Raw genomic sequence first — 26,524 nt, forward strand, 5'->3', positions numbered from 1 at the left:
ATATATATTCTAATATCAAACAAATAATATAAATAAATAAATAAATAAATAATGAGGCTATTTATTATAAAATGAAATGTAATATTTATTATTTTTTAGAAATGAAAAAAAATCATACTTTGATAATAATAATAATATGATAATAATAATAATATAAATAATTATGATTGTTATTATTGTTTTTATATTATTATTATTATTATTATCAATAATAATAATAATAATAACAATAATAATAATATTGTTGTTGTTGTTGTATTTGTTATTATTAGGATTTTTTTAAAGTCTATTTTTACAATTTCATACATGTAAACCACTGCAGAAAGTTCTAACCGGCAGGCCCATTTCATATACAGTACATACTTAATAAATAACTTACTATAAATTAAAAGAATTAACGTATGCTTTTTGTTTTCGCAAGCTTTGGAGATGTAACATAAATTCCGCTTTTTAATAAAAGGTCACCTATAGCTTTCGCCATGAGGCTGTGTTCAAAATGACATCAGTGTTTTTAAAGTGTACTGCAAAGGGAGCACAATTGTAAACATGAAGATCGCTAAAACTGAGTTGTAAAAATAGTTTGAAAGCAAATTACACCCAAGAAAGATGATCTTAATGCTTTTTTTATATTCAATAATTCCAACTTTGAATGTTAGAATGGTCTAAATGAATAGACCGTAGGGGGGATAAGTGGCAATAGCACACAGCCAGGAACTCTTCTGCGCGAGTCAGCGTGACGTGCGTGCGCGGGCTCATCATTTGAATTAAATAACGAACACAAGCAACGGGCGGAACGGTAATCAAAGGTAAGTAAGTTACGATATTCGACGTTTCACATGTTTTATTTGTCGTTTTACTTATAATTTATGTTGAATTGAACTTTAGATGTGTAACGTTTTACATTATAATAATTTTTTAATGAACACTTAACCACTTTATACGTTTTTATGTCGCCCTGTAGTGACGAGGTCATTGACAGCAGCTAATGAATAATAGCTGTTTTGGTTATTTATTTGGCGATTTCAGCAAAATTACTTAATTTTATGTCTCCATTGCTTTCTAACCTGTGTAAAAATATAAGATGATCTGTTAAATCGACTTGGAATGAGCATAAAATATTGCTCCGGCTATAACGTTAAAGGCTAACTTAACGTTATAAGAATTAAGCACTTCGCAAATAGCATTAATGGTGCTTATCATCGAGCTAACATTTTTTAACATGTAATAATCCTAACAAAGTGAATCGCCGTCGGTTCACGGTTTTGTTGCTCTGTTTGTAAATTTAGTGATGATCTCCTCGCCAGAGAAGCTAGCAGCATTCAATGGGGAAGCTTTGCTATTTCGTAAGTTGTCTAACGTTACCCTATGGCAAGTCAAGTTAATTCTTTGTGGTTTCATTCTTTTCTGATTTCCTTTGTTCACAAACCATGCTTGTCTGTTTTTTTTCTGATTGCTGTGCTATGTTCTGGTGTAAGTTTTTTTTCCTGTTTATTAAAAATAATTTTGTCTACATCCTTCTCTTTCGATTCACGTTAATGCAGTTTACTCATAAAAGTATCTTTAAAAATGTTTGTAAACGCATTCATTTTTTTTTTAATTATATCATGAAGCTTTTTATAATTTCACAAGGAAATGCAATCCAAACAAGATCATTGGATTTCTCACAAAATACCATGCAACTTAATATACTGAGTGAGGAGTCAAAATTGTGGCTAGTTTATGGTACAGATACTGTGGATTGGACATTTATATTAATGGAATTGTACTTTGTAATAGTAGATACCAGGTGAGATGTCATACTGATTAACATGTTATTTTTCTTATAACTTTTTAATGGCAGTTTCGCTGGAATCTCCAATTGAAAACATCATCGTGTGCGCTTAGACTTCTGTTCCAGTTCTGACTACACCACACTCTGCTTATGTTGATCACTGACTACTATGTTCTCTGAAGGTATTCATTCATTCATTTATTCATTCAGTCATTTATTCATTTTCTTTTCGGCTTAGTGCCTTTATTAATCTGGGGTCACCACAGCGGAATGAACCGCCAACTTATCCAGCACGTTTTTATGCAGCGGATGCCCTTCCAGCCTCAATCCATCTCTGGGAAACATCCACACTCATTCACTACGGACAATTTTAGCCTACCCAATTTACTTGTACCGCATATCTTTGGACAGTGGGGGAAACCGGAGCACCTGGAGGAAACCCACGCAAACTCCACACAGAGACGCCAACTGACCCAGCCAAGGCTCGAACCAACGACCTTCTTGCTGTGAGGCGCCACTGCAGCGCAGAATCTGAAGGTATTACTGTAGTAAAACAACAGCACCCATGACGGTAACGCTTTCTTTTACAATCCGCCAAGTACCGCGTAAGTACAGTGAAATAACGGCGTGCTTTTCTGTACATATAGCGTACCTACGCAAACGTTAATTTTATGTACAGAAAAGTACACCGTTATTTCACTGTACTTACGAGGTAGATTTCATGCTGAATATCTGGTTGTTACCCCCTTATTACCCAAGCATTACAGTTTGTTCCCTTACCTACACATACCTACACAAACGTTCATTATACTTATACAATACGTACAGAAAAGTACACGGTAATTTCACTGTACCTATGCGGTACTTTGCGGGTTGTAAAATAAAGTTTTACCTACATTATAAACATTATATATATATATATATATATATATATATATATATATATATATATATATATATATATATAATCCAAAGTAATTGTCTTAAAACCATGCACATTTGAATTTTAATGAGAATAAGAATTAGATTTTTACTTGTCCTGCCAACTTTTTCTCTGGCCTACCAAAAAAATATAAAAGATAATTTTAAGCCATTAATTAAGATAAGTTTTTAACCACATGTTTAAAATTGTGTATCAAAAGAAGACAAATGTATACTAGTTGTCCATATATTAACTTTTTTATTCAGTAATATAACTTTTTTAACAATTTAGATTTTAATGAAGGTTGAAGGTTCCAGATTACCAGTTAACTATTCATAAATTGGGAGTCTTATTCAATTATACTTGAACCGTATTAGTAAAAAGAGTGTTACTGAACAGTACTTATATTATTTTTTACCTTTACAAATTGTCAGTAGTCAGCACATGCTCTATTAGGGAGATTGTTAGTTGTATAAATCAAAAGCATCATGTTTTTAGCACTGTGGTATGAGCTTCACTGAAAAAAGTGTTACATGCAGAACTGTTGCAAACAATTTATTTGTGTTGAATTTAAACAATCAAATTAAGTTAAATAATGTTCAACTTAATTTGTTTGTTTAAATTTAACACAAATAAATTGTTTACAACCACTTAATGTAAAAAAAAAATTAGTAAATTCAAGGAATCGTCTCTGAATTATTTTTTTCAGTGTTGGTGAAATGATCTTTAATTGGATATTAATAATCTGTTATTGACTTATTAAAGTGAATGCTTGCAAAAAAAAAAATTATCAGCAGAACTTTGGGTTTAATCAAGAGATTCTGGTGACTCATAAAATTAAGATGGAGAGCAGGAAATAAAAAATATGAATGTGAGACATAAAGGAAATCTGCATTTTTTTAATTGATACTATAATACAAAGGAGAAATAAGTTTTCTACTGAACTGAAATATATTTTCTGCCATTGACGTAACAACTGTAAGCTACTCGCATGAAAAAACTATAGTAAAAATATGTTTTTGAACCATACTACAGTTTATTGCTAATATATATATATATATATATATATATATATATATATATATATATATATATATATATATATATAATTTGTTTTTCACGCTAATAATGTTATCTTTCAGACATCATCATCCTCATCATGATCATCATTGGTATTATTAATATTATGATTAAATTAGGATTTTTTTCATTTCCTAATATATAATAAAAAATACATTTTATAATAAACAGCCTCATTATTCATTTATTCATATGATTAATATATGAATATAGAATACGTGTTAGCTTTTGTAAGTGATTTGATTTAGTATATGTCACATTCTTAATATTATTAGTAAATGAAACATTGGATCTATATGTGGCATTAATATATATGTCAGTTAATATAAAAAGCGAGTGCATGTTTTTGGCAAAACTAATATTTTTAGTATTTTTATTTTAAATGCGTGCTTGTAAAACAATATTATTTGCACAAATAAATGATGGGGTTCTTCTTTTAAAAAAGTAGTTTCTCCCCGTTTAAAACATATGGGCCTTTTACGCTATAACTAACGTGGTTCAAGAGATGGGTAAGCGACAGAGAATTTTGGGAAACATTCGTCACTACATAGTTCTTTCCCCAAACAATGCATCGTATGATAGTGCAGTGGTGAGTTGTTTGAGAAACGCAGCCCTGCTGGTGTGTTATGAATTGCATGTTTTAAATGACTGAGACATTTATTCGCGGTGTAACCATTAAGCTTAAATAGGCTGAGCATATTTTTATTAATATTAAAACACATTAATAAAAACTAGCCACCCTTTGATTTTTTTTTCGTTTCTGTATATTTTTATCAAACAAAAAATGCAATGAATTGTTTATTTTGGTTTTCATTTTATTAGAATAAATATAATTATTAGGCGACACAACTTCTACACTGGCTCTTGCGTTTTTACATATCCTACAGAAAGACTTTTTTGGCTCAAAGACATATGCCTGTTAATTTCAGCGCTGTATTTTGACAGATTTCGCAAAAGCTTCAGCTATTCTACCTGTCAGCTGGTACCGTTTTGGGACTGTGTGGCGTCTGTATCAAGTGTCTGGATGACAGCGAGAGAGAACGAGATGAGATCAGACCCCAGATTCGATGTGGCCTCATGTCAAAGTTACTTTACTGCATTTTTAAAAAAAATATTGGCTAATCTAAATTAACTTTTCATTCGATTAAAAGCCGAAATATTGCCAGACATACAAAGCAACTTTCTGTTCAGTGATAACATACGCACACACACAGAATACACTCTTGTCGGCCTATTCATTATTGATTTTTTAACAATAAACGCATAATAAACAAGTGCAAAAAAGAAGAGCTGAACTTCGGAAAAAGTAATCACTGCGGATGCCGCAATGGTTGCTTTGTTTCTCTGCAGTTGGCTAGGCTTATTAATGGCGCTGCATTGCTTAATCACTCGTTTTAATAAATAAGATTATTTATTATTTCAAAATTGTAAGATGATGGTCGCGTGATTTTTAAAATGAGAGTATGCATTGCGGATTTATGGCTATTGATCTTATCTACCGGCGACCCACCCAGAGTTAAACATCAAGTAGGTGCGTTAAAGGTGCATGTATAAATTAGTTGTGTTGCCCCCAGATTCTGCAAATAAATCTTATGAATAAATAAATAATAGGCGATTTATTATAAAATGAAATTTAATATTTATTATATATTAGGAAATTAAAAAATAATAATTTAATAATAATAATAATAATAATAATGATGACTATGATGATAATAACTATTATTTTTATTTTTGTGTATTAGAAATTAATTTTTTTTAATAATAATATTAATGATGATAATGGAGATTCTTCTTGTTATTATTATTATTATTACTAATAATAATAATAATAATAAGTAGGGTATTGTTTATTTATTTTTAGAAAATTCTACTTTTACAATTTGACACTTGTAAACCAGAGCAGAAAGTTCTAACCGGCAGGCCCGTGTCATACAGATATTTAATAAATAACCTATATAAATCAAAAGATTTCACGTATGCTTTTTGTTTTCACAAGCTTTGGAGATGTAACATAAATTTCGCTTTTAAATATGGTCACATATAGCTTTAACTTAAGGCTATGTTCAAAATGACATCAGTGTTTTTAAAGTGCACTGCAAAGGGAGCACAACTGTAAATATGAAGATCGCTAAAACTAAACTGTAAAAATAGGTAAAAAGCAAATTACACCTAAGAGAGATGATCTTAATGCTTTTTTATTTTTAATCATACAATGTTTAAATGTTATATTGTTCTAAATTAATAGGGCATAGGGGGATAAGTAAAAACTTAAAATTCTTTCTGTCATTAATTACAAACTCTCCCGTCGTTCCAACCTTTAGAACACACATTTAAATATTTTAAAATATATGATATATATATAGCAATTAAATTATAAAAATTGTGAGATTAAAGCTAGTCGTATAGTCCAGAGATCCGGTCCCCGCGTCAGGTCAGGTGCGCCCGAAAATAAAACGCGCACACGGCGATGGAGGCGCACTCAACTCACAAGGGAGAAAAGTGGGTGACATGAGACGATCAGCTTAATTAATTACATGTTTTGGTCAACTAAATCTTTAAACACAACTCTCTTGAGCTCTAAAAGGAAGAAACTCAGAAGAAATTTGCTGTTAAATAAATTTTAGCAGAGACTCAACTGCCAGTTATTTTCACATTAGTTGTTCGGGAAGATGTAGCCTAATAAAATGTTTTAATAAAAATAAATAGTTCACTGCACAGTCCCACAGTAGGTTACACTATAAATAATATTTTAATTTATTCATTATTATTATTATTATTATTAATATGATTACAATTAAGCTAAAATTGACAAAACGCATAGCCCTTTGAACGTTTGCTTTCATTTTGACATTGCTAAAAAGCGCACTTTTACAGTTGTGTAGAGAAACATCCCATTATTCAGCAGCAGTCAAGGTATAATAAATGCCTTTTGCATTTAAAGATGACCAGCCTGCGAAGTCAAGTTTGCAGTGATATAAATGGAATAGGTATATAGTGCTTAAGTGCAATTACCGCGGATCAACCGAGAAACCTCTCACAATCTTTTACAAATATGTAATTAAGGCTATACTGCTATTTGCTTATACAAAATTAAACAACATTAAATATATTACAGCATATCGAATTTGTTTTGACTTGTAGCTCATGGCCCTAAAATAAAAATAACCTGAAAACAAGTTATTAAAATTTAAATAACTAAAAATGTAAATTTATTATAAATTAATAATGACGGGTAGGCCTAGTAACCTAATGGTTTATGATGGTTTACAAATGACAAGCAGACAATATCACGAAAAAAAAATACACTTACGATAGCCTAAGATAAATATTTATTTTTACATTTAAAATGATGAAAAAAGTTTTATAGCCTATTAAGTTGCCTGTTATCCGTGCCAAACAAATTTTCACGGTAATAACTGAATTTAGGCATATTTTTTAGGTATTTTTCTGGCTACACTAATGCCTTAAAATGTAACGAAGTAATTGTTTTGAATGACATTAGGGTAACATTTAGCTTTTCCCTAACACTGATGTTGGTTGGATAATAGGCTCCGTAAAGCGGGATGACTCGGTTAAGCTGATTTTACTAAATTTATTTACCGGTTATACGAATTGTCTGATCGTGGGTCAGCTTGCAAGTGTGGGCATAAATTGACGTCTTTACCTAAAACTTTAAACATTCATATGCCTGCTATTTGAAATAAAATTGAAATAAATAAGGAGAATAACATATGATTTAAAGCACTCGTTTGGCTCTGAAGCTATGATCTGTCTGCATTAATAAGCGGTATTGTTGCATTACCATCATTAATAAAATCAGTAATAGCGACAGTGTGCATATTAATATTACTATTAAAACGTATAATACTGCCTCCATAAAGTTAACCTCCACTCCACAGCTGCCCTGTCCTGACCTATTCATGCATCTCTAAGGACCGAGCTGTCCCGGGAGAAGCTTGCTAATATACAGAATTGGACTCAAGGCCTTCTGGGCGTTCAAAGCATTTGCAGACCTGGACAGATTTGTCCAGCCCATCACCCCCTTGTGCTGGAAAAGGGATTCATTCTCCCTATGAGCTATCAACCAAGGCTGAACCTGGACGGGGGCGTCCCGCGAGTCACTTTTAACACTCAAGGCAGGGATAGTTTGTCCCAATTGGAACGTAGCCAAGGCAGAACCTGGACGAGGGCATCCCACGTGACACTTTTAACACACAAGTTAGGGCTAATCTGTCCCAATCGGAACGTAGCCAAGGCAGGACCTGGACGCAGCAGGCATACAGCGTTGAACTAAGAAGACAGGGCTCATTTTTGTCCCCACTGAATTTACTTTTACCACACAGATAATAAATAAAAGGAATAATGAAGACACTGAACACCATTTGACCGTTAAGTTGTACAATATTTATTCAGGACGATTCAGAGTCTTCTGTTTGTTCGAGCGGGCGAGCGCCCTGGCTTTTCCCTTTGGCAGGGCGCCATGGCAGCGTCCTCCTGCTGGTTCCCTCCTGGAAAAGAGACACATAAAGGGAAGTTAGCCAATGCCACACGTTCTGCTGTCCACGCCAAAGAGAATGTGATTTTTACCAGGGGAGAGACGGAAGTCTCCGTCCTCTTGCGCCCTTTCCGCGGGGGGCTTTCAGTGCCCGCTGCCTCCCCATCCTCCTCCTCCTCCTCCTCCTCCTCCACCAGGGCCCTTTCAAAGAGTCTGCGGCGCTCGCGTGCTTGGAGAGGTCCGAGGTGAAGTGCGTAGAACTTATCTGAGGTTGAAGTGTCATGGCACATGAATTGCGCCACCTTGCGGCGATCCTCTGAAGAGTGTGCATTCTTTGCCTGCGTCGGAGAGAGACAGAAGCTTGATTAGGATAGAAGCCGCCGCTGGTAGTTACAGGGGCGTCACAATGCCTACTCACATGAGTCGCGATCGCAGTGCGTACGTCAGTAAAGGTGGGTTTGCCTGGAAGGCCCATACTGAGCCAAGCAGACTGAAAGTACTTGTTCAGGGTCCGACAAGGACTGGCTCTGGAAGTGAAAAAGAAATAGGTAGCCTGGCTCCCTCCGGGGAGACCAGCCCGCAGCGCCAAAAACCTGCGGAACCAGCTGTATTCCTCCCTGTTTAGGGACAGCTGAGCCGCCCCAAAGGCTCTGTTTGTTTTGTGAGTGGTAATCTGCCATCAGAGAACAAGCAGTGAGTGAGTGAGTGAGTGAGTGAGTGAGTGAGAGAGCATGCTACTGGTGACCCCCACCTTACTTGCGCCATACTCACGTTAATGACATAAGCAGACTCGTCGGGGCTTCTGGAGGCCTCTTCAACCTCCTGGATTGTGAGATTCTGGAAGACTCCACAGCGGTGCCCAGAGATGGAGGTTAGGTAGCCAGTCAGAAAGCCATAGAAGCGCCACTGTTGCCTAGTGCTTGGGTTGGATTCGAGGCTATCTGGTGAAGGACATTAGACAGATTAGACCACCGACGGTTCTATTTCCTTTCTGGGTCACCAACAGCTCTTGGCTGCTGGTGACTTGTTCTCCGGGGCGCCAGCAGCTCAAACAACAGCTGCTGGTGGCCCGGAGAGGAATTGTGCGTTTCTTCTTCAGGGGCACCAGCAGTTCATGGACTGCTGGTGCCCCTGAAGAAGAAACGCACAATTCCTCTCCGGGCCACCAGCAGCTGTTGGTTCATCCAGCCACGTCGGTCTGCCCCCCTTCCCCCCCGAATGAGTCCCATTCGCGGGGGAGAGGGGCAGACAGACGTGGCTGGATGAACCAAGGGCTGTTGGTGCCCCGGAAGAACGAACAGGGGGAATCGCTGGAACGGCGGAAGGGCTTGCTTACCTAGCAGGGCGGGAATTTTCCTCCCAGCGGTCCGGTGACAGCGCACCAGGCTGGCCTTGGGGATCAGTCGGCTTTCCTTCGCCTGCTTGGTCCTTACCTCGTGCACGACGACACGCCGGCGTATGCCGCGGATGAGGGCTCTGACCTCCCTTCGAATCAGAACCAGAGCCGTGCTGGAGAGCTGACAGGCGGCCGGCGGCGTCTCCGAGAGGTAGTCTAGGAACTGAGCCACGTTCTTCAGGTAGTGCTGCCTGGTGGGCTCGGCCATGCGCGTCTGACCTAGCCGGGCGGCCCACGCTCGGATTCGGGCTGGTTGGTTGAGGAAGAGGAAGTCCCCTGGCTCCGCGGTGCCCCTGGCCATGTAACCAAGGAAGGCTTTGATTCTCCCCAGCTTCGAAGTGACGTTGTTCCGCAGGCGGGGGGTGGGCTCGCTGCCCAGTTGGTACCCTTCGAACTCCCCCAAGAGAAGGTCTGTGGAACGAGCACAACCAAGAGTCAACTTCCCCGAAGCCACACACCCAGCAGAGCGACAGTGACGTGCCTGAAATATACTCAACTCAGCGCGGGGACGTGGTCCGGGAACGGGTAGGGTTCCAAAGCCTCCGGAGGCTCGGGGGGCGTCGGACCTCCGGCCGCGCCTCGCCCGGGAGCCGGTGGTGCAGGAGGCGACCTGGTTCTCCTCGCCCGCTTCCTCCTCCTTCTCCCCCCTTCTCCCTTCCTCAGCTCCCGGTAGAGGCGTGTGATCTGGAGCAGGGTGGACCGCATCTTGGTAACCTGTTTCCCCAGGTCCGTGAGCTGAGCCTGTATGCGCTCGGTGGCGCGCCTGCAGCCGCGGTCGGCGCACGGGCGGCCGGCCTCTGGGTCCTCCGAGTCCCGCTCCCCCTCGGAGGACGATGCTAGCTGGGACACGACAGGGATTGCAGGCTGGGTGGACCTCAGCCACTGCAACTCCCGAGCTACTTTCCGGCGTTTCGCCCTCCCCATAGCCTCTTTCCTTCCCGAGGTCGAGAGCTCCGCGTGCTGCCTCAAGTGCCTGTCTAGGCGGGCTGGCGTCCGGCGACATCCCGGGACCGGGCACGGTGTCTTCCGCGTGTCCACGCGGCCGGCGGCCAGCGCGAGAAGCAGCCGCTTCTCGTCCGAGTTGGCCACCTTGTGAACGGCCGTCAGGTGAGGCGCAAGCCGGCTGTAGACGTTGAAGCATAGGGCACATTCAGCCATGACCGTGCCAGAGCCAATGCAGAGGGGGAAAGGGGCCCGCACGCCACGTGCGGCGGTTAATAAGCGGCCGGAGGCGGCGTCCACTTCCGCGTCATGACGTTGGTGGACCCGTATTTCTTAAAGGGGAAGGACACCCCCCCGCACCAGGAGGTGTAAGCCGATGCCCTACGGAGATCCATTCGGTTCAAGCCTTCTTTTGTTACGACTTCTCAAGTAGGGGGGAGAGGGGTGTCCACCTCACTCCCTTCCCCCCTTTTCAAAGGAACCAGAGGGGGTGTCCCGTTAAACAATTCACCCCACCGCCCCTTCATCGTTGCCCCGGTCAGCGGTTCGACACCTCTCTCTCTTGTCACGACTCGAGTTGGGGAAGGGGTGTCCCACCTCACTCCCTATCCCCCCCTTCATTTTGCTGTTCTGGCCAGCGGGAGCTTTTCCACAGCCATTCACGTTCACTTTTTCCACCCCAAAAAGGGGATTGATTGTTTGAGCCCCATCGGGGGGGGACAGCTCCACACGCGCCAGCCGCGGGAGCTTTTGTGACCTGCTACAACCAACATGGGATACGCACCAACCATCGAAAGGGGGGTCCAGACAGCCCGTAACCCCGGCACCACTGACCCTGGCACGTTTCACCTCGCCGGAGTCCACTAGCTTCCCCTCCCAACCAACCACCCTCACTCCCCCGGGAGCAGGGTAGGCGGGGTGGGGGTCAGCCGGGAGCCAGCAAGGATAAACCCAGGGGGTGGGCGGCGTTGCGGGCGGACGGACGGGATGCAGACGCACACACTCGGGCGGGGGTAGAATCGAAGCCCACACCAGCTCGTTCCCTACGCTGCCCCTGGGGCCTCGATTCACGGCGCCGGGTGACTCGACCGAACCCACCGAACATCCCCCAGCCCTCGCAGGGCGAGGGGCGTGGGGCGGGGGCACGGGCCGAGTATCGGCGCGGGGGAAACGGAGTCCAGGGGGGCGGGCTGGCGGGCAGGCTGAGCAGCAGACAAGCTCTGGGTCATTTAGCCAGACGGGCCATCTGGGTCCTTTACCCACAGATCGGGGCGGGAAGGGGGGGCGCTGTGTGCGGAGGGACACCCCCACGCCTCCCTGATAGAGCGCCCAGGACGGGGAGGATCTGCCACACCCATAGAGGCCGACCCCATTGGTGCTTTGGGGGGCCTGGGTGGGGGCCTAGCCCCTGGGGCGCCACACTAGCTCCTATCGATCAGTCACCGTGGGGTCTGGCGACTGGACTGCCAGAGACTAAGTCCATATTTTTTCGCCTTTCCCGAAACCCTGATGGCAGGTCAGAGATTGTGGGTGTCGGGCAAAAACCTCCAGGCGCGGGACGTCCCGACAAGCAGGCCGGGAAGGGTGGTCTCCCGTCGGGCATGGTTTGGTGGGCTCGGGCCTGGGTCTAACCAAAGCCCCGGTGAGCGCCAGGCATAACGTATTCCTGTTGGACCTTTGGCGCTAGATGCGTAAAGATGTGCCGCTGGTGAACCATTGATGGAGCCGCTGGTGAACCATTGATGGGGCCTCTGAGATCCAGCGTTGGGGAGGCCTGTGCCCCGCGCGCTCTGCCCGGGGTACACGCACCCTTCTTGGGGAGCGAGCCCGGCCCCTCTCCCTGGCCTGGGGCCTATGAGATCCAGCGTTGGGGAGGCCTGTGCCCCGCGCGCTCTGCCCGGGGTACACGCACCCTTCTTGGGGAGCGAGCCCGGCCCCTCTCCCTGGCCTGGGGCCTATGAGATCCAGCGTTGGGGAGGCCTGTGCCCCGCGCGCTCTGCCCGGGGTACACGCACCCTTCTTGGGGAGCGAGCCCGGCCCCTCTCCCTGGCCTGGGGCCTATGAGATCCAGCGGTGGGGGGGGCCTGTGCCTTGCGCGCTCTGCCCGAGGTACACGCACCCTTCTTGGGGAGCGAGCCCGGCCCCTCTCCCTGGCCTGGGGCCTATGAGATCCAGCGGTGGGGGGGGCCTGTGCCTTGCGCGCTCTGCCCGAGGTACACGCACCCTTCTTGGGGAGCGAGCCCGGCCCCTCTCCCTGGCCTGGGGCCTATGAGATCCAGCGGTGGGGGGGGGGCCTGTGCCTTGCGCGCTCTGCCCGAGGCACACGCACCCTTCTTGGGGAGCGAGCCCGGCCCCTCTCCCTGGCCTGGGGCCTCTGAGATCCAGCGGTGGGGGGGGCCTGTGCCTTGCGCGCTCTGCCCGAGGCACACGCACCCTTCTTGGGGAGCGAGCCCGGCCCCTCTCCCTGGCCTGGGGCCTCTGAGATCCAGCGTTGGGGAGGCCTGTGCCCCGCGCGCTCTGCCCGGGGTACACGCACCCTTCTTGGGGAGCGAGCCCGGCCCCTCTCCCTGGCCTGGGGCCTATGAGATCCAGCGTTGGGGAGGCCTGTGCCCCGCGCGCTCTGCCCGGGGTACACGCACCCTTCTTGGGGAGCGAGCCCGGCCCCTCTCCCTGGCCTGGGGCCTATGAGATCCAGCGGTGGGGGGGGCCTGTGCCTTGCGCGCTCTGCCCGAGGTACACGCACCCTTCTTGGGGAGCGAGCCCGGCCCCTCTCCCTGGCCTGGGGCCTATGAGATCCAGCGGTGGGGGGGGCCTGTGCCTTGCGCGCTCTGCCCGAGGCACACGCACCCTTCTTGGGGAGCGAGCCCGGCCCCTCTCCCTGGCCTGGGGCCTCTGAGATCCAGCGGTGGGGGGGGCCTGTGCCTTGCGCGCTCTGCCCGAGGCACACGCACCCTTCTTGGGGAGCGAGCCCGGCCCCTCTCCCTGGCCTGGGGCCTCTGAGATCCAGCGGTGGGGGGGGCCTGTGCCTTGCGCGCTCTGCCCGAGGCACACGCACCCTTCTTGGGGAGCGAGCCCGGCCCCTCTCCCTGGCCTGGGGCCTCTGAGATCCAGCGGTGGGGGGGGCCTGTGCCTTGCGCGCTCTGCCCGAGGCACACGCACCCTTCTTGGGGAGCGAGCCCGGCCCCTCTCCCTGGCCTGGGGCCTCTGAGATCCAGCGGTGGGGGGGGCCTGTGCCTTGCGCGCTCTGCCCGAGGCACACGCACCCTTCTTGGGGAGCGAGCCCGGCCCCTCTCCCTGGCCTGGGGCCTCTGAGATCCAGCGTTGGGGAGGCCTGTGCCCCGCGCGCTCTGCCCGGGGTACACGCACCCTTCTTGGGGAGCGAGCCCGGCCCCTCTCCCTGGCCTGGGGCCTCTGAGATCCAGCGGTGGGGGGGGGCCTGTGCCTTGCGCGCTCTGCCCGAGGTACACGCACTCTCCGGCGGCGAGCGCTGGTTCCAAAGGACCCCCTAGATTTGCACCTAATCACCAGCCGTGCCCGGGCACCCCACTATTAAGCCCGGGGACACTAACTCCTCCAAACCGCATGGATCAGACAGACGTGCTGCTGGTGACCCAACTGGCCAAGACGTACCGCTGGTGCCCCAATCGGTCTTTGGGTTTGTGAATGGCTCACCACCGGCCCTGGGCTCGTGTATGGGGCACCAGCCGCACGTCGTTCTAGCCTCCGTCTGCGATGGGGTCTTATGTTTGCTGCGGGGTGACGGACGCTGGGAGACGGGTTAGCAGCTCAGAAATGGACCCTTGACTCCCGTGGACCCCCTAACTCCCATGGTGTTCAGACCACTGGCCTTGCCCGGATTTGAACGCTTGTTTTTGGGTTAGCTTTGCTGGCCAAGAGGCCTGGATCCTTGGAAGGACCAGGGCAGCAGTGCGCATTTGGTTTGCCCGGATTTGAACGCTTGTTTTTGGGTTAGCTTTGCTGGCCAAGAGGCCTGGATCCTTGGAAGGACCAGGGCAGCAGTGCGCATTTGGTTTGCCCGGATTTGAACGCTTGTTTTTGGGTTAGCTTTGCTGGCCAAGAGGCCTGGATCCTTGGAAGGACCAGGGCAGCAGTGCGCATTTGGTTTGCCCGGATTTGAACGCTTGTTTTTGGGTTAGCTTTGCTGGCCAAGAGGCCTGGATCCTTGGAAGGACCAGGGCAGCAGTGCGCATTTGGTTTGCCCGGATTTGAACGCTTGTTTTTGGGGTTAGCTTTGCTGGCCAAGAGGCCTGGATCCTTGGAAGGACCAGGGCAGCAGTGCGCATTTGGTTTGCCCGGATTTGAACGCTTGTTTTTTGGGTTAGCTTTGCTGGCCAAGAGGCCTGGATCCTTGGAAGGACCAGGGCAGCAGTGCCCACTTGGTTTGCCCGGGTTTGAACGCTTGTTTTGGGGCAACGGGGCCCTCGTTAGACCCCTGGTTCGTTCAACCGCGAAATCGAAAATTGCACTAAGTCCTTCTTTTGAGTCTGTTATCGAAACCTCGACGGCAGGTCAGCGAAACCCAGGGACGCGCTACCACCCCCTCCAGGCGCGGGTCATGCCGGAGAGAGTGGTCTCTTTCCGGGCATGGCTTGGTGAGCTCTCCCCCTGGTCCAACGAACGCCCCCCGGTGAGCGCACTTAGGTCTCAGCTGGTGCGTAAATGGTGCCGCTGGTGAACCATTGGCCTCCGAGGCTTCATGTCACGCGCTCTCTGCCCAATACACCCTCACTTATCCCGGGCAAGCACTGATCACCAAAGACCCCCCCCTGGCTCTTTCTGACCCATCGCTTACCGTTGGTGACCCACATAGGCCTTTGCGCGCGGTGGCCTGCCATGGAACCCTGACTCCCATGGTGTTCAGACCACTGGCCTTGCCCGGATTTGAACGCTTGTTTTTGGGTTAGCTTTGCTGGTCAAGAGGCCCGGATCCTTGGTAGAACCAGGGCAGCAGTGCGCATTTGGTTTGCCCGGATTTGAACGCTTGTTTTTGGGTTAGCTTTGCTGGCCAAGAGGCCTGGATCCTTGGAAGGACCAGGGCAGCAGTGCGCATTTGGTTTGCCCGGATTTGAACGCTTGTTTTTGGGTTAGCTTTGCTGGCCAAGAGGACTGGATCCTTGGAAGGACCAGGGCAGCAGTGCGCATTTGGTTTGCCCGGATTTGAACGCTTGTTTTTGGGTTAGCTTTGCTGGCCAAGAGGCCTGGATCCTTGGAAGGACCAGGGCAGCAGTGCGCATTTGGTTTGCCCGGATTTGAACGCTTGTTTTTGGGTTAGCTTTGCTGGCCAAGAGGCCTGGATCCTTGGAAGGACCAGGGCAGCAGTGCGCATTTGGTTTGCCCGGATTTGAACGCTTGTTTTTGGGTTAGCTTTGCTGGCCAAGAGGCCTGGATCCTTGGAAGGACCAGGGCAGCAGTGCGCATTTGGTTTGCCCGGATTTGAACGCTTGTTTTTGGGGTTAGCTTTGCTGGCCAAGAGGCCTGGATCCTTGGAAGGACCAGGGCAGCAGTGCGCATTTGGTTTGCCCGGATTTGAACGCTTGTTTTTGGGGTTAGCTTTGCTGGCCAAGAGGCCTGGATCCTTGGAAGGACCAGGGCAGCAGTGCGCATTTGGTTTGCCCGGATTTGAACGCTTGTTTTTGGGGTTAGCTTTGCTGGCCAAGAGGCCTGGATCCTTGGAAGGACCAGGGCAGCAGTGCGCATTTGGTTTGCCCGGATTTGAACGCTTGTTTTTGGGGTTAGCTTTGCTGGCCAAGAGGCCTGGATCCTTGGAAGGACCAGGGCAGCAGTGCGCATTTGGTTTGCCCGGATTTGAACGCTTGTTTTTGGGTTAGCTTTGCTGGCCAAGAGGCCTGGATCCTTGGAAGGACCAGGGCAGCAGTGCCCACTTGGTTTGCCCGGGTTTGAACGCTTGTTTTGGGGCAACGGGGCCCTCGTTAGACCCCTGGTTCGTTCAACCGCGAAATCGAAAATTGCACTAAGTCCTTCTTTTGAGTCTGTTATCGAAACCTCGACGGCAGGTCAGCGAAACCCAGGGACGCGCTACCACCCCCTCCAGGCGCGGGTCATGCCGGAGAGAGTGGTCTCTTTCCGGGCATGGCTTGGTGAGCTCTCCCCCTGGTCCAACGAACGCCCCCGGTGAGCGCACTTAGGTCTCAGCTGGTGCGTAAATGGTGCCGCTGGTGAACCATTGGCCTCCGAGGCTTCATGTCACGCGCTCTCTGCCCAATACACCCTCACTTATCCCGGGCAAGCACTGATCACCAAAGACCCCCCCCTGGCTCTTTCTGACCCATCGCTTACCGTTGGTGACCCACATAGGCCTTTGCGCGCGGTGGCCTGCCATGGAACCCTGACTCCCATGGTGTTCAGACCACTGGCCTTGCCCGGATTTGAACGCTTGTTTTTGGGTTAGCTTTGCTGGTCAAGAGGCCTGGATCCTTGGTAGAACCAGGGCAGCAGTGCGCATTTGGTTTGCCCGGATTTGAACGCTTGTTTTTGGGTTAGCTTTGCTGGCCAAGAGGCCTGGATCCTTGGAAGGACCAGGGCAGCAGTGCGCATTTGGTTTGCCCGGATTTGAACGCTTGTTTTTGGGTTAGCTTTGCTGGCCAAGAGGCCTGGATCCTTGGAAGGACCAGGGCAGCAGTGCGCACTTGGTTTGCCCGGATTTGAACGCTTGTTTTGGGGTAGCTTTGCTGGCCATTGAGGCCTGGGTCCTTGGTAGGACCAGGGCAGCAGCGCCCACTTGGTTTGCCCGGATTTGAACGCTTGTTTTTGGGTTAGCTTTGCTGGCCAAGAGGCCTGGATCCTTGGAAGGACCAGGGCAGCAGTGCGCATTTGGTTTGCCCGGATTTGAACGCTTGTTTTTGGGTTAGCTTTGCTGGCCAAGAGGCCTGGATCCTTGGAAGGACCAGGGCAGCAGTGCGCATTTGGTTTGCCCGGATTTGAACGCTTGTTTTTGGGTTAGCTTTGCTGGCCAAGAGGCCTGGATCCTTGGAAGGACCAGGGCAGCAGTGCGCATTTGGTTTGCCCGGATTTGAACGCTTGTTTTTGGGGTTAGCTTTGCTGGCCAAGAGGCCTGGATCCTTGGAAGGACCAGGGCAGCAGTGCGCATTTGGTTTGCCCGGATTTGAACGCTTGTTTTTGGGGTTAGCTTTGCTGGCCAAGAGGCCTGGATCCTTGGAAGGACCAGGGCAGCAGTGCGCATTTGGTTTGCCCGGATTTGAACGCTTGTTTTTGGGGTTAGCTTTGCTGGCCAAGAGGCCTGGATCCTTGGAAGGACCAGGGCAGCAGCGCGCACTTGGTTTGCCCGGATTTGAACGCTTGTTTTGGGGTAGCTTTGCTGGCCATTGAGGCCTGGGTCCTTGGTAGAACCAGGGCAGCAGCGCCCACTTGGTTTGCCCGGATTTGAACGCTTGTTTTGGGGTAGCTTTGCTGGCCATTGAGGCCTGGGTCCTTGGAAGGACCAGGGCAGCAGCGCCCACTTGGTTTGCCCGGATTTGAACGCTTGTTTTGGGTTAGCTTTGCTGGCCAAGAGGCCTGGATCCTTGGAAGGACCAGGGCAGCAGTGCGCATTTGGTTTGCCCGGGTTTGAACGCTTGTTTTGGGGCAACGGGGCCCTCGTTAGACCCCTGGTTCGTTCAACCGCGAAATCGAAAATTGCACTAAGTCCTTCATTTGAGTCTGTTATCGAAAACTCGACGGCAGGTCAGCGAAACCCAGGGACGCGCTACCCCCCCCTCCAGGCGCGGGTCATGCCGGAGAGAGTGGTCTCTATCCGGGCATGGCTTGGTGGGCTCTCCCCCTGGTCCAACCAACGCCCCCGGTGAGCTCATCCATAGCGTTTGCCAGCGGTCGTTCCAAAGACCCCCCCCGCTAGAGACCCACCATCCCCCAAATGAGTGTTAGTTGTTTCAAACAGCAAAAAAATAAAATCAATGCATTTCGTTTTCAAAATGATTTTTTTTTTTACTTTCTTAGGTCAGTAACAAAGTAAAGTAATAATAAATGTGAATAAATAGCCTAAATGAAAGGAACAAGAGAGACCAAAATCAGCCACCAGGTCTAGTGCCCCCCTATGGATTTAAAATGCCCCCTCAGTTCTGATTCCTGGCGCCGGGCCTGGATGTGAGTCTAGTTACCAGCGTGAAAAACAGGTAGTAATAGAAACTTTTTTTATTACGTGTTTGAGGCCATATTTGACTACAAAAGTGCAGTCAGTAGGCTACTTTAACTTTTACCAGAGTTGTTTTAAGCATCAGTATCACTTTTTCTTGAATAGGATGTGTGTATTTTTGCCATCTCTGTCCATTTCTTAAAAATAAATAATAATACAATAAAAAGTATGGTTAAATTAACTGAAATGTGCCCTAAACAGAAAAGTGTGTATCATGCAGTCAAAATAGCATTTATTTTTTGAATGTCACGTTAATTTTCTTAAAATAACACATAAGGATGTGCATTATATCAGCTAAAACAGAGTTTTTCTTTGTTATAGCAGGTGCAGCCAAACTGCGACACAACAGCCACCGAATTTACAGGGCCGACGCAGAGCTGAAAACACTATCTGATGCTTCTGTTGTTGTTAATGTTAAATTGACCAATACATGTTTTGTCATTACTTTTGTCTGCAAATATTAGGCTAATAAATAATATTTTTTAAACAAAATGTTGAATTTCTGAATTATGTGTATTTTCTAAAACGTTTATAAAGGTATTTCTCACAACCAAATTTCGACTTAAAATTGACGTATTTTCGACGACATGAAAAAGACGTCTTTTCACCTTTCACTTTCCCACCTGTTTTCCACGTTGTTTGGACGTCTTACAATTACGTCTTTCCGACGACATGAAAAAGACGTCTTTTCACCTTTCACTTTCCCACCTGTTTTCCACGTTGTTTGGACGTCTTACAATTACGTCTTTTCGACGACGTTAAAAAGATGTAGTTTCGTCTTTCACTTTCCCACCTGTTTTCCACGTTGTTTGGACGTCTGACAATGTCGTCTTTTCGACGAACTATTGCTGGGTGGGCTGGCTCTTCTTCATCTACCAGACTGGTCATTCTTTGGGTCAAACTGTATACCCGAGATGGGGGACTCGAGTCACATGACTTGACTCGAGTCAGACTTAAGTCACAAAATTCAGGACTTGAGACTTGCTTTACAAATATCCAAAAAAGACTCGACTTGACTGTTGGGGAAATATAAATTTCTATCATCTAATTCCAAATGAACAATAATCTAAGTATAACTGAAAAGTTATATTCTTTGGTTTTTAATCATATCATTTCATTGACATGCCAGCTAGGAGGGACATTTAATCTTTGCCTTGCTGACTACAGGCTAAGCCAAAGTGATGCAATTATCGATTTCAGAGCATGGCTGTATCTATTGTCTTCCCTGTCTCCAGAACATCATTTGCACATTGTTGTAATGATGTACATATATACAGATGAGATCAGACCTGGAGAAGGCATGGCACCCTGCAGACAACCAGACTTCATTTGCATGCTTTGTTTAACTGTCCCCATCATGACTGACCCCACCTACATGCTGTAAATTGTATAAAATGTATAATGTTTGCTGTGCAGTTGAGAGTTTGATGACGCCACAGCTACAATGAGTTCTTCTTATTAAAACAGGATTCTGCTTTGAAGACAACCGAAAGATTCTCCCTGTTTTTTTGGGCTCTTAGAAGTTTACAACAGTATAAATGGAAGTCTATGGGGAGAAAAGTCCAGTGTGACCGCGGCTTAAGTGCAGGTGAATGGTGTCTCTCCAGTGTGAATCATCATGTGTTCATTAAGGTGTGATGATTGGCTGAAACTCTTCCCACACTGAGTGCATGTGAATGGTTTCTCCCCAGTGTGGTTCCTCAGGTGTTGATTAAGGTGTGATGAGAAGGTAAAACTTTTCCCACACTGAGTGCATGTGAATGGTTTCTCTCCAGTGTGGTTCCTTAGTGTTTATTAAGGTTTGATGATTGACTGAAACTCTTCCCACACTGAGTGCATGTAAAAGGTTTCTCTCCAGTGTGGATCCTCATGTGTAGAGTAAGGTTTGATGATTGGCTGAAACTCTTTCCACATTGAGTGCATATGAATGGTTTCTCTCCAGTGTGGCTCATCATGTGTAGGTTAAGGGATGATGATTGACTGAAACTCTTCCCACACTGAGTGCATGTAAAAGGTTTCTCTCCAGTGTGGATCCTCATGTGTAGAGTAAGGTTTGATGATTGGCTGAAACTCTTCCCACACTGAGTGCATGTGAATGGTTTCTCTCCAGTGTGAATCCTCATGTGTAGATTAAGAGATGATGATTGGCTAAAACTCTTCCCACACTGAGTGCAAGTAAATGGTTTCTCTCCAGTGTGAATCATCATGTGTTTATTAAGGTGTGATAATTGGCTGAAACTCCTCCCACACAGAGTGCATGTGAATGGTTTCTCTCCAGTGTGGATCATCATGTGTTTATTAAGGTGTGATAATTGGCTGAAACTCCTCCCACACTGAGTGCATGTAAATGGTTTCTCGCTAGTGTGAATTATCATGTGTTGATTAAGAGATGACGATTGGCAGAAATTTTTCCCACACTGATTGCATGTGAATGGTTTCTCTCCAGTGTGGATCCTCATGTGAATCTTAAGATAGCCTTTTCTTCCAAAACTCCTTCCACACTGAGTGCATGTGAAAGGATTCTTGTCTCTCCTTTTTAAAATACCATTAGTCTGTGAATTAGTTTTTTCCTCAATTTTGACATGATGTTCCTCCTCTTTACTCCCCTCATTCTCTTCAATTAGGTCTGAAATAAATAAAACATTAGTTTTCATTAAGTCCTAAAATTTCTCATCAAAAGCTGAAACGTGAAAAGACACAGGAATCATTGGCTACACACACTGTCATTTTGATGCACAATAAATGTAAAATAGGTCAGATCATATTTTGTTTGGTTCATTAATGTGTACACATTTAAGCGGATACAATTCAATTAATCTACTTATCTAGTGCTTTTACAAAGTAAATTGTGTCAAAGCCGCTTAAAATAGAAGTTATAGTCATTTGAAACTGTCAGTCCAGTTTTCAGAGTTTCTCATAAAAGTAATTTTAGTCATATTGATAAGACACATATTTGAAAGTTGTAAGGGGCCTATTTTTATTTGTATTTATTCATAATTACAACAAAATGTTTTTCTAAAATTTGTAAAGCAGACAGGAAATACTTGTTCATTCTATGCCTGACTGGTAAATGCATCAGAAAAAAAAAGCTCTGTGGTAACAGCTGAATATTTGCCTCGCAGACATGAGACATACCTGTATATGATCTGCATAAAGGCTGGAATGTGCACCTTTCCCTTGTGTGGTGTTGGGTCTTTTTTCATCTATTCTGGGGTGATTTTTAAGCTTAATTTGTCCAAAACTTTCTGTTTTAGCAAACGGACTGATATTTGGGGACATCTTATTTTGACATATTCTGGAAAAATGCTTTGAAATAAAAAATAAAAAACTCAATACACTCTGGGCAAATTTACTCCCTTTTCGATATATTCATGGCTGTTTTTTTCTCCATTGGCCTCTATTATAACAAAAAAAAAAGAGATTGCAAAGCCATGACGGCATATGCATTTATGATAGTTGGTGTTTTCTGTGACGACAGTCAACATTGTTTAATTGGTCTCCACCAATGGGACAGCAAAACGGAAATGGGTGAAAGTATAAAGTGTAGGAACTCGCCATGTTTTTAGCGTTAACAATAAGCAGTCATGAAGCCTTGTTGCGCTACCTCGTCTCCTTCCTAATTAAGTATCACCGGGGGCTTAATTCTAACACACACTCTTCTTCCCCCTTATAAGACAAAGAACTGTTGTCACCCCCAGTTACTTAGTAATAATGGCCTATCAGGGATTCTGGCCATTTGGGACTCTCATGACTACGCCAAATTAAATCTTACACCCAAAGTAAGAAAAAAGACACATTTGTGTCTTTCCGGTTGACCTCCCACCCCTTTTCCTGTCCGGGGATTAGCACCATAACAACCAGGGAAAAGAAATGCATGGTCTCGCTCAGTAGCAACGGCCATTGGACAATAACAATGAGCTGGGTTAAATTCTGCCCACTATATAAATTCAATGATGTAAAGTTTTGTGGCTTTCGCTTTGGCTTCACGAGGGGTTTTCTAGGCACAACCTTTGCGGTGCACACTTCCCGTCTTTACAACATGCCTGCCGGACATCGCTCTTCGAAGAATCACCCGGTAAAGCCTGCGTCTGTCTGTCGTTACCTCACTGCGGCAACAAGACCCCGTTCACAGGAGCTCAAGCTGCTTTAAGTACATTCGCGACTCACATAAACTCAGTCTGACCCTGTTCTGCTCGTATAACCGCGTTCCCGTGAACACTCGGATGCCGCCTCATCCAGCAGCATTCAATTTCCCTGAACCCTGACTTCCTAAGTCTTCCTATTTCCACAGAAGAGCAGTCACTAGAGGATTTCCTTTCAGTATGCTGACCGCAAATTCTCCGTCACTGGGACAACGAGTCCTACGCTCCAGAAGACGAAGGAAAAACCCTTTCCAACAAAGGACATCCCAGCCATGACATCGTTGCAATTGATCGGCTTTGCCGGGGTTTCCCTCAACCAGCTGACGAATGAGACTGGTCATCAAAACGCAAGTAAACACAAACCAACATTTCATTCCTTGCCGAAACTGGTGTAAATTAAGTTTAAGCAGTAAACCTTAGACTCTCTGCTTAGTGGTTTTCTCAGATTGCAATGCCAAGAACTTAGCAAGTGCAAGACGTTTGGGACTCTGAGTTGTTCATCCTGTCATTCACATTTGGGACCCTTAGTTGTTCATCCTGTCATTCACTCATTCCAGAACTGTGTGTGTGTGTCTGTATGTTTGTCTATTTTACGTAGAGTAGTTTACTGTGTGTGTAGCTTAATAAACTTGTTTCATTTTAAGATTTTTGTCAAAGTTTTTTGTGTTTCTAAGTTACTGTCTCAGCTATATGGTCTTGCTACCTAACATACATAACCTACATAACTCAAACTATACGCATTTCTTTGCATCCATTCCTTCATTGACTACGCCCCCGAAGGACACCAGAAAGACCCGCTCACAAATCAAAAATAAGTATTGCTTAAAGAGGCTAATAATGACTTTTAACTGATAATCATTTTTAATAATCATGATTACAATTATGAACAAAATAATTGTGATTAAGATTTTTCCCATAATTGAGTTAATTGCAAAAAAATGCGGACACAAAAGTTCTGAATGCCATTTGCTTAAAAAGAAAAAGAGTGTCCCAAAACCAGTCAGTTTGTTGATGTTTACGTCGCAAATAGAAGGACTTGATGTGCTTGCTGCGAAAGCTGACACAAATGTTGAACGGGGGTATGATCCATTTATTTTGGATGGATTTGTGTCTTTGGTGGGTAATTCTAGCAGTGGAAAACCAGTTAAAATTCTCTGTGACACAGGAGCTGCTTAAAGTTTTCTTCTGGAAGGAGTATTGCCTTTGTCGGAGCAAAGCTCTATTGGTTCGAATGTTTTGGTGCAGGGTTTTTAAATGGGCTTCAAGAACGTGCCTTTGCACGAGATTGAAATTGAATCTTCCCTTGTTGTTGGCCGCGTCGTTGTTGGTGTGCGACCATGTATTCCTTTTCGAGATGTCACTTTTATTTTGGGGAATGACTTAGCGGGAGGAAAAGTTTTTGCCAGCCCTGAGGTGACTGATGTTCCTCTTCCTTGTACGACCCCTGATGATCTAATGCAGAAATACCCAGATGTATTTCCTTCGTGCACTGTTACTTGCGCTACGGCTCAGAGATTGAAAGAGGTGTATCTTAAGTCGGAAGGAGAATAGGATTTGAAATATTTGTTCCACTCTGCTTAAAATTCTTTAGAAGGTAAGCGTTCAAATACTTATAACAGTTCAGACATCGCCGTTACAGTTAATGAACATGCCGAGTCTGCTAAATTGTCTCTTTCACGCGAGCAGCTTATTAGTAAACAGAGGAAAGATGGAACTATTGCAACCCTCTTTGAAGCTGTGATTCATTTTGAGGAACTTGATGTATCTCAAGGATACAGTGTGAATGATGGTGTGTTGATGAGGAAATAGAAACCATCCACCGCAACTGCTGAAGATGGGTGGCAGATCGTTAAGCAGACAGTAGTGCCTACCTCTTATCAACCTGAAATTCTTCGACTCGTGCATGATAACCCTTTTGCTGGTCACTTAGAGCAGTGGTTCCCAACCTGGGGTCCCAGAGTTCACAAGGGGGGCGCGGGAGAGGATAAGTGTTGAGGTAGAAAAAGGCATAAAAATGCTCCACTATTATATGAGGCTGTACAATTAATCCAAAATCCGATTTCGATTTCAAACGATTATAAAAAAGCATTAATCAAGATGAACAATTATATGCATCATATACCGCCCCCTTTCCAGTTGTATGTGTTGCGAAAGACCGCGTGCTTATGTGTGTGTGCAACACGCACACGCAGTCTGAAGCATGCGGCCGGTCAGCATTTGCTCTCATTCGCACCCTGAGACGAGCAGAGGAGCGCAGACATCTAGTCATCTTAACGTGAGCGCTTTAATGGTCAAATAGGTGTCAAAACGCGGTGTTTAGTGATTATTTACATTAACCCTCATTTGTGTAATAAACAAACGAGTTGAGGATCAAAAGACGTGAAAGAGAAACCATTAAAGAGACAGCGCAAAATATTCCTGCTGCCGCCTGTTTTTATTATCATTAATCAAACATAACGAGAAAATGTTTCTCTGCTCTTGACTGTAGGATTTTTATAGCTAAAGTTTTTTTCTTACAGCGGAGATGCTTAAAGGGCCATGAAACCCCCTCGTTTCAGCAGGGTGTTTTCACACCTCTTCTTTGGAAAAAGTCAGAAAAGTGGGCGTGTCCAGCTATGTTTAGGGGGGAGTGTCGGAAAAACTAAAGTGGGAGGGTGTGGGAGTGTCTATTTGGGCACGCGCGAGTTTCAGTCAAAATACACAGGAGAAAGGGATGGTGTTTAACCTACATGGACATCTGTAGTCGAATTATTTGCCAAATTATTAAATGTCGGACTTTAACTGCAGTTCGGCTCTTTCATTCAGGGAATTCATTCATGCCCCTCGCGACAAATGAGATATTTGATTCGAGGAACTGCTCTAAGCGTGTATTTTTCATGCAATGTTTGATACCGCACGGCGAATGACGGAAAAAAAACTCCGCATTTCCCGGAAACTTAGATGCACACGGCAGGTAGCGTCCGAAAGCCGCGTGTGTTATTCCGGTCACAAAATGCGGTGCTAACATGTTTGCACTCAATGCAATAGTTAACTTATTTGATACGAACAAACTGAATATACAAAGAGCACTGGTCGCTCACTTACCAAATCTGTAGAGACAGGACAATCACCAGCAACTAGAGCTGCGTCTTTATGAAGAGAAGACTACATCCGGAATCCGGATTTCAGCGTTTGCAGATGAGAACAGCTCTCAGGTAAACAATAATCCCCCTTAGACACGTAAATTATTGTTGTCGAGCGTCGCGTACACTGTAATCCACACGTGATCCAGATAAGCTCTCACAGAGAGAAAATGAAAACGAAACTTAATGGCAGCAAACTGTAAAAGCAACACTTCACGCTTGTTTTGCCAACACAACGTGGCGTCTCTGTGGTGTAAAGACGGTGACACTAATGAATATTAATGAAGTTGCACAATAGAGCGCGCTGATTGGTTTGAACCAAGCCTTACTCATGCATTAATGCATCACACTGTAAGACGTAATAAGGCACACTCTGGCACAGACGCCCAGTCTGCACGCTGGAATACAACGCTATTATGTCATGACCGTGACGCAGCTTCAAAAATTCGTTTCAAACAGG

At 45.9% G+C, this 26,524-nt stretch overlaps 3 protein-coding genes across 9 annotated transcripts in view; 1 reads left to right on the top strand and 2 right to left on the bottom strand.

Moving 5' to 3' along the window:
• Nucleotides 1-26,524, top strand: part of LOC137490924 (uncharacterized) — a 671,652-nt gene that overhangs the window by 231,591 nt on the left and 413,537 nt on the right. The window lies entirely within an intron of this gene.
• The window catches only part of si:dkey-151g22.1, a 472,026-nt gene that overhangs the window by 99,091 nt on the left and 346,411 nt on the right, over nucleotides 1-26,524 (bottom strand). The gene's annotated exons all lie outside the window — the stretch shown is intronic.
• The window catches only part of LOC108183685 (uncharacterized), a 301,560-nt gene continuing 283,193 nt past the window's right edge, over nucleotides 8,158-26,524 (bottom strand). For 2 of the 5 annotated variants that reach the window (XM_088650273.1, XM_088650272.1), the window contains 6 exons: nucleotides 10,165-21,426; nucleotides 9,608-10,078; nucleotides 9,043-9,212; nucleotides 8,690-8,944; nucleotides 8,364-8,609; nucleotides 8,158-8,284 (listed from right to left, as the gene is read on the bottom strand). In XM_088650273.1, coding sequence (XP_088506399.1) covers nucleotides 8,186-8,284; nucleotides 8,364-8,609; nucleotides 8,690-8,944; nucleotides 9,043-9,212; nucleotides 9,608-10,078; nucleotides 10,165-10,825 — 1,902 coding nt within the window. In that variant the 5' untranslated portion in view covers nucleotides 10,826-21,426 and the 3' untranslated portion in view covers nucleotides 8,158-8,185. Of the gene's footprint in view, nucleotides 8,285-8,363; nucleotides 8,945-9,042; nucleotides 9,213-9,607; nucleotides 21,427-26,524 lie in introns of those variants that run through there. The other 3 variants (XM_088650270.1, XM_088650271.1, XM_088650269.1) reach the window with 3 other exon arrangements.

Source organism: Danio rerio, chromosome 4, assembly GCF_052040795.2.
Source record: "Danio rerio strain M-AB ecotype USA chromosome 4, GRCz13ab, whole genome shotgun sequence".
NCBI classification, from domain to species: Eukaryota; Metazoa; Chordata; class Actinopteri; order Cypriniformes; family Danionidae; genus Danio; species Danio rerio.